At 34.4% G+C, this 8,066-nt stretch overlaps 1 protein-coding gene across 1 annotated transcript in view; it reads right to left on the bottom strand.

The window, feature by feature from the left end:
• Positions 1–624: 624 nt before the first annotated feature.
• The window catches only part of LOC104077678 (dynein heavy chain 7, axonemal-like), a gene marked incomplete at both ends in the record, with an annotated part of 29,447 nt that continues 22,005 nt past the window's right edge, over positions 625–8,066 (bottom strand). The window contains 9 exons of the mRNA XM_009578988.1: positions 625–728; positions 1,208–1,393; positions 1,820–2,053; positions 2,980–3,117; positions 3,926–4,066; positions 4,638–4,891; positions 5,218–5,368; positions 6,221–6,365; positions 7,385–7,543. Coding sequence (XP_009577283.1) covers positions 625–728; positions 1,208–1,393; positions 1,820–2,053; positions 2,980–3,117; positions 3,926–4,066; positions 4,638–4,891; positions 5,218–5,368; positions 6,221–6,365; positions 7,385–7,543 — 1,512 coding nt within the window. The remainder of the gene's footprint in view (positions 729–1,207; positions 1,394–1,819; positions 2,054–2,979; positions 3,118–3,925; positions 4,067–4,637; positions 4,892–5,217; positions 5,369–6,220; positions 6,366–7,384; positions 7,544–8,066) is intronic.

Raw genomic sequence — 8,066 nt, 5'->3', positions numbered from 1 at the left:
ATTTGGTTGCCTGCCAGATTAAACCACGACAATAGGTTTGTAATCCTAGGAGAATAATTGTGAAAATAAGGTATAGGAAGAAGGGCATCAGGAAAGGGGAAAAAAAGGAAAAATTTAAAACAGAAGCATATGAGACAATAAAGAAATAAGCAGAAATATTTCCAACTATCAAGCAAAAGGTTTCATAAACTATAACAGTGCATGTATTACAGTTTCTAACTCCTTTACCCTACAGGTCAGAAATATGAAGAAAACAAAATATAATCAAAAATGAAGATGGTGAAAGAGAAAGTGAAGTTAAAAAAAAAAAAAAGGAACATAAAAATATTGTTCACATTTTCTTTCCAAGTGCCTCCTCAGACTCCCTTCTTCTATCATGTATTTTTCTCTTTCAGTTAATTTTGCCACTAGATCATTTTTCCTGACATCTATCCTACATTCTGACCTTCCACAAGGAGTAATGGTGCTTGGGCTGCAGATATCACTGCAGACAATTAGAAGGGAACAAAATAAATAAATAAAATAGTTCACACAACATAGGGTATACAGTGTATGATTCGGAGGAAAACTTTTTCTGCAAATGGAATGATTTTGGTTACATTTAATAAAATATAACACTCTTACTTGTTAAATCTTTCCATTTCTTGCACCAACACAGTGTTCATACTTTCTTCATATCTCACAGGATATTTACTTAGGCAACCTTCAATGTCAAAATCATTTGGAAGCTGTAAATGACAACACATTTGGAAATCATTCCATATATCATTATCCATTGGTATTATATTAAAAGTATGCAGATATGAAAAACTGCAGACTAATAGATACCATTAAACTTTCTGATGAGTATCTTATCAATACAGTATTTAGTAGTTTAACCCAAATAAAAATTATGGGTTTTTTTAAGTGATGTTTATCTTTTAAAAACCACCTAGAATTTTTCATACCATGAAAAGTTATGAATATGTTTCAGTTTTATTAATTTTAAACTTGTTCACATGAATGAATCAACTGTTCTTCCAAGTTGTGTTTGCTCTGTTTTCTCTCTCTGTCTCTATCTCCTACCTATTTATTACTTTCATACTGCACTAAATTCCTCCCAGGAGGGTTTTCCTCCAACACAAAATCAATTTGACACTGAGGATTCTAGTTAAAGAATTTCTGCTTTGTAAAAAGATAAATTGGAGTCTTTGGGATAATACAATACCTTGCTGAGAATATCATCTGCAATTTCATAAAGAGTGCTGTCACCACCTCCAGAAGTTCCCTGAGTGCCTCCTCCTTGTGTTAAGAGCAGAGATTCAAAGAGGATCTTAGTTTGCTGAAGATCTTTTGAAATATCCACATTTTCATGCAAACCAAATACCTCTGGTTGCTGACTAAAGGGAAGATTCTAAGACAAAATAAACAACAAACATCTGCATGAGATAAAGCAGCATTCTAGCAGCATTAGATCCAAGCCTTCTTTAAGAAGTCGAGTGAAAAACTACCACTGACTTCAACTGAAGGTGGATAAGGACCTTAATGGTAGGTAATTGCAGACAGTATTACTAGTGGTAGAGCCATCACCTCACTTGTAGAAAGCCATTTCCAAGGAATTCTCAATTATCTATGCTAGGTCCTCCTGTCTACTTACTGATTCCCTCTCCCTCTCAGAAACATTCTAGATCACGGCAAGGATCATACAAGGATGATAGGCAAGAAGCCAAGCACACAGTTTAATGTGCTGCAAAACTACCTTTTTAATGCAGAGGAGCCTTTAAGGATTGCTTTTTAGCACATCATTATAACAGTTCAAAATATCGTTCCTACTTTTTACCTTAATAAACTCAATGTAGTCCTCATATGTGCCTTTTGGTGGAGCATAATAGTTGCCACTGGGAGAAAAAGTGTAACGAGGATTTTCAATTATATCTGGATTATAGAAGTCATCCAGCATGGTCAACAGTAAACGTCTGTCCCAGTCATCTGTCACTCGACCTCCATAGTTGCACTCACCAGTTAGGTAAGATACAGCTTCAAAAGGAACATGGCTATATTCATTTATGAATAACTGAAACAGAAGACATGAGTAATTCCAGAGACTTGAAATATCTGCAGAACAACAGTGTGACCTACTAAAGGGTCTAAAGGGTTGGAAGCTATAGTGCATGCAAAACTGCAGTTTATGGAGTTTTCTCTCTAAGCGTTGGAAATTCAAATTCTGAAATCTTTTTTCAGGTAAATTTATTGTTTAAAATAAAGATGAGTTAGTAGTAAAAGCCTCTTATGAATATCCAAATTAGTAAGTCCTCCAAGTCACTCCTGAATTATTAAGAAGTGGATAGTTTTTCCAGTCTAAACTTTCTAGATGGACAGTTTTCTGTGTCATAAAGAAATGTGCATTTCACATAGTTTTTCTTCCAATCTTCAGAACCCTCTGATCTCTTCCATTAATTCCTTGATAACTTTTCCAATTGTTCAGCCTCAATTTCCCTAATTCACAGTTTTAGCTCTCCTGACTTTTCTATACAAGGCCTGCAGGAGAGTCAAGGTCAAGTAGTGTTCAGCATTTCTTTTTAGGGAAGGAGAATAGTCGGAGGTTCTGTTTAACTAACAGCATATATGTAAAAAAAAAAATTCCTCCTACTATCCACAAAAGCCACCCTAATAGGTGACTGTCACTGACATGGTGTTACTTAAAGTGCAATGAGCTATTATATATGACAATTTAAACTCTTATTATGCTCATACATACTCATTATATTCCATACGTCTGTATGAATCTACATATAATGAAAAACAATTTTAAGTTTTATTTCATTTGTAATTTTGAAAATATTTATAATATGATTGATATTCCTTGCCTTTGTAGCTGAACTGAAGTAATGAAAATCTTTGAACATTTGATGTAACTTAAGTGTATTGCTCCTTTTTGACTATCAGCTCATTCCTACGCTTCACAAGATCAGAGTTAAAGGTAGCAGTAGATGATTTTACCTGCAGCTGTCTGATACTGATTCGCAAGTCTGATTCATTAAATCCATAGGGTATATTCCAACCAAGAGGCCCAAATTTTCTTCTCTCCTGAACAAGAGCATGGAAAAAACAAACTCCAAAGAGCAGTTTCTCCCATACCTTTGAGAAAAACAAAACAAAAAAGTATTATTAACTAGCCTATAGGCTCATGCTAGTCTGTAATTTATATAGAGAACACACCATTTGATTATCACTCTCCATCTAGGGTACAAATACCGGCAACTATTAAGTATGCTGTGTTTTTTTTGACTTGGAAACAAATAGAATCATAGTTGCCACATATGCAAGCACATTTAACTAGTTCTTCAAGTACCATTACACAAGATTTTTCTCTTCTTCCATGTAAAGGGCAGCTGACTTCAAAAGAATTCAAATAGCACCAGACATTTACTTTTAAGGCTCATTAGACAAGCATAAAATACAGATGTATTGTTTAATATAAGTCCTTAGATGCACCCACTTATGCCTATATATATTGATTACCATACTCTATGTCTGAGTAATCCCACTGTTTTTTCACTTCCTTCACAGGTAATGATTAGCTAAGTGGTTCATCGCTTATCAGTAAGACATATGGGCATTGCAGTACTAGTCCCTGGTAGCAAGAAAAGGTCTTCTCAGTGCTTACCATCTCAATAATGATAGGTATGCCCTACTAATCAATGTTCAGAGTTTATGTACATTGTGTAATATGTATGCAATTTAATAAAGCCGAAGAAACCATTTTAAATATTGCCACGTGAAATTACCTGGCAGAGTAATTCTCAACTAATCATCTTTATCATTGCAAAACCTAAACTCATACCCATAGTAAAAATTTTAGCTATAATATTCACTGGACAGAAGTCAGTATATCTGTGGATAAAAAAAAAAAAAGAAAGAATAAAACTGCCAATAGGCACATTACCAGCTCCTTTTCAGGGCATCCAGAGAAGAATGCAGGATCAGAAATAGGATCAGAAAGAAATGACTGCAGTAGGTTTAACCGGAGACCAGTAGGGGGTTCATTTGTCATCTTCACTCCATTTTGCAGAATGGCTACTGGAAACTAGAAATAAAAAATAGCAAAACTGCATTCAGAAAGTGTGGAATAGATGCTATATTGTTATAATAATATATTATTACTCTGTGTTTGTTATATAAACAATTATCTGTAAGAAATTACATTTTAAACATCAACAGCTTTTAAAAAAAATTCTCAAAGGCATCAATAAAGTAAGACCTTGCTGTAAACAACAAACCTATATTTTAAAATGTTTTCTTGGTATTCATCATCTTACAAATAAAATGCAAAATTAAATTTTTGAATTTATGTGAAACAAAACCTCAGTGAAGCATAAAAACTTCTTAATAATACATGCTGGCAAAATGCAGTTCCATTCACTAGTACACAAAATATCACACATCACAATATCAAAATATTACAAAGGAATCTTGGTATTACTATGTTTGTAATTATTTTTTTAAATGTCCTTTCTTAATTAAACTATCTCTTCAACAGCCTCATTGTATTTCAGAGAAGTTCCGTATTATCAGCTCATTCAGGGATATGAATATTTCCTAAAAATGTCATCAACTTTTCCTTTCCCCAAATACAGAATATTTGGCAACGCATGTACCTTTGGTGAAGGGTAACTAGTAAGCCAAAGTCTGAAGACTGGATGACATTTTTCACTGTTAAACTCTTCACATATTTTCTCCAGCATCGGCATCCAGGAGACAGCTAAATGACAATTTTGTAAACAAACCCAGGTTCCTTCTTCCATTCCGTCTTGAATCATTTTTGTAGCTATAGGTCCTTGTCCTTGTCCTAATGAGATGGACTGAAACTTATTTCCAACCATCTCTCTGTCATTTGCAAATTTCAGGAGACCTTGAACAGAAAGCATAAGATTTTAGCATTTCTTCATTAAAAAGAAGTTATGTCAGGAAAAAAAAAATTTAAAATGTTTATTACTATTTTGTTAAAATGTACATATAATAAGACGGTACAGCTTTGATGTGGATGTAAAATTTATTCAGTTTAAAATAGCATTCCCATTTTTAGGGAGCATAGAATTTTACCAGTGTGACATGATGCACTCAAATCTACTTGCACAAAGTGCAAAATAATCCTCATTGTGTATTGAAGGGGAAATTCAGGTCCCTAATATGAAAAGCTGTACTACGCTTTTGTTTTCTGTTTTTGTGTATACTTACTAGACATGGGATCTGCTCCTGGAGATAGCACAAATATTAAAGGGATTGTAGAATTTGAATCTAAATAACTTTTTGTTATATCAAAAGGTGGTGGCTCTACAAATTTCTTCCCCAGTTTATCAGTTACAAATGTTGTTATAGCTGGACCAATCTGGTAAAAAAAGTGAATACAAACCATTAACATAAATTAAACATAAATGCATATTTGACAGCATCTTTTATGTAGCATATATTAGTTAAATTCCTGAGCCTACAGACACTTCTCTGCTTTGCACGGATTTCAGGCTAGTCTTGCAGAATGCTTCAGAAGCAAAGGTTTCACCTCTTGTTGACCCCCCCTACCCCCACCCCCTTTTCTTTTTCCTTACAAGAGGAATAATAATGCTTTTAGAAAATAAAAAATAACATACTTCATATAAACAATATTAAATTACATTAAGGCTTTAATTCAGGCTTTACCTGATGTGGAGGACCAGGACATTCTCCCTTAGTAAATATTAATGTAATTATTTTAAATTTATTCTAAGGAGCAATTGCAATATGTACTTTAAATCCTAACATTGATTGTTCCTAAAGTACATACAATACAATTGCTAAGTGCACCAAAGGCAGAATGTGTTAAAAGTTCGCCTTGGCTATTCAAATAAACAGATTTGATCTCTCTTTGCCTTGGAACCCTTTGTATGAAAGCACGTGGTACTAGATACTCTGTGTATTTGTTCAGGCTAATATATCCTGCTCTCCAGTATATAACAGACTAAATATAAACAAGCACTTAAAGAAAACTGGAACAATGAGTATACTCTGAAAGTTGCATTAAATCATGTCAGACAAAAGATCTCAGCTGATGCTTGCAGTGTTTGTATTGCTCAACTGAAAAATAAGAATAGCATTTATTTTCTTAACAAAATATGAAGAACAGATTAGTTATTTTAACAACCAGTGCAAACTATGCTACTAAACATGGAACAGTTTACAAACACTTGATAACAGATCATTTTACCTTGTCTGGTCTTAAGCACCGAAGAATTATCATCTTTTGTAATTCATTTAATGTATTACTCAATTGTTCTGGTAATGGAAAGCTTTGTGGCTCTTTGCTGTCATAAATTTTTTGCCATTCGCCTGTATGTTCAGAGATGTGACTCCTAGAGAAAAAAGCACATTCAATTACTGTAAATACCTGGAGTCTGTTTTCTGATGTTTATCAAAAGCCAATTACATTGTATTGCCATACAAGCCACTCCACATCTACATCAACAAATAATCCTACAGTTGAGCTTCTCTGTGTTGAAGAGTGAAAAATCTTTTCCCACTATGCTATTGCAGATATAGAAGACTCCACTGGAAGGTTCAGAGTTGACAATGAGTTCTGCCTATACCTCCAGCCAGCACTGCTTGGACCTTCATAGGTCTGGGTGAATTTTCCGCCTCTCATATTTCAGGAAAACTCCACTCTAACTGAAGAAAATTACCAGGAAATTCAACCAGGGAAAAAAATTTTTTTCCTTCACGCAACATGCAGAGTATGTCCTCTGCAATGGGACAACTCTCAGACTATTTAAAGGCTGGATCATCATCCACATTGCTACTAAAACTCCAAAGGGGGAGAAACACAAAACAGCCCCAAACAATTTCTTCTAACAGAGCAGTGTTTCCGCAGTCAGATCCAAATCCTCCAAATACTTGGGCTCTATCAGCTATTTATATTCAAGACTTGTGCAGCCATGCTGGCTCCAGAATTTAGGGTTAAATTCTATTTAAATCCAGGGTGAAATTCTCCTGATTTCAGGAGAACTCCAGAACTTCAGAAAAATTCCTCCCCCAGCACTGCAGTGGAATTTTGCTGCGCATACTTCCTTTGGCCTCCATTGACCCCCTTGAAACACTGTTTCTCTAACATGGAGACATTCCAAAAGAGAAGTTTCTTTAGGGAACGCCTCAAATAATTTAGGACATAGTTTAATTAAATAATATTATAATTAGCCAACCGACTGTTTGACTTATTTAAGTGAAGCAAACCTAATGATGAAAAAAGGGACTGATTTTACCATGTTGGCATTCTGGCACTGGTTTGGAAAATGTATAGGAAACATTTCTTTCAGCATGTTACACATGCTTTGGTCAAAAATAATTAAGGCTAACTGACATCAACATTTTACTATACCTCAGTCCTTTCAAAGCTGGGATTTCACTTGCACGACATAATTCATCCCAGCTCTTATCTGGTAGCCAAGATGGATCTGGATTCTTGTGCTTATTCTTGAGACCCACACCCCCAGTTAGTAAGAACATAAACTCTTGATGTTCTATTTCATTTTTAGCCCTATATTAAAAAAAAGGATGGATAATATTCCGTTATTGAGATACAGTTTTACATAATATAAAGAGTTGTTTAAAATTAATTACACTTCACTGCCATTTAGTAATACTTCTACTGCATAACAGTTGAGATCACATCTCAGTATTCCATATAGTTAAAAAACTATACTGTACGGTAAAAATGACCTATTAAGACTACAGTAAGGGTTTCAAGAGGTAAATGGTATATATCTGCTTATTTATTTTTAAAAAGTGCAATTACTCCTGATTTTTAAAGACTTTATAGAAAACAATGGGTTCTGGGAAATACAGTAGCCTTACAAATTGGCCCAGGAAGAATGGTCCATATACAGATGTCTACACATTGTAATTAAGTAAGTATGCATATTATGGTTGTGATCGTGCAATTTTTAACGTATCTTTCCTTTCACAATGTAGTCACACAAAATCACAAAAAAACAGGAAAAAGAAACTAAAAAGCCAGTTGAAGAGAGAAGACTGCAACTGAGATCTCATGATGTACGCAG

The sequence above is a fragment of the Fulmarus glacialis genome, unplaced genomic scaffold, assembly GCF_000690835.1.
Source record: "Fulmarus glacialis isolate BGI_N327 unplaced genomic scaffold, ASM69083v1 scaffold36005, whole genome shotgun sequence".
Taxonomy (NCBI): domain Eukaryota; kingdom Metazoa; phylum Chordata; class Aves; order Procellariiformes; family Procellariidae; genus Fulmarus; species Fulmarus glacialis.
Note: the sequence above shows the minus strand (reverse complement) of the source record. Positions and strands in the feature narration are given on the sequence as shown.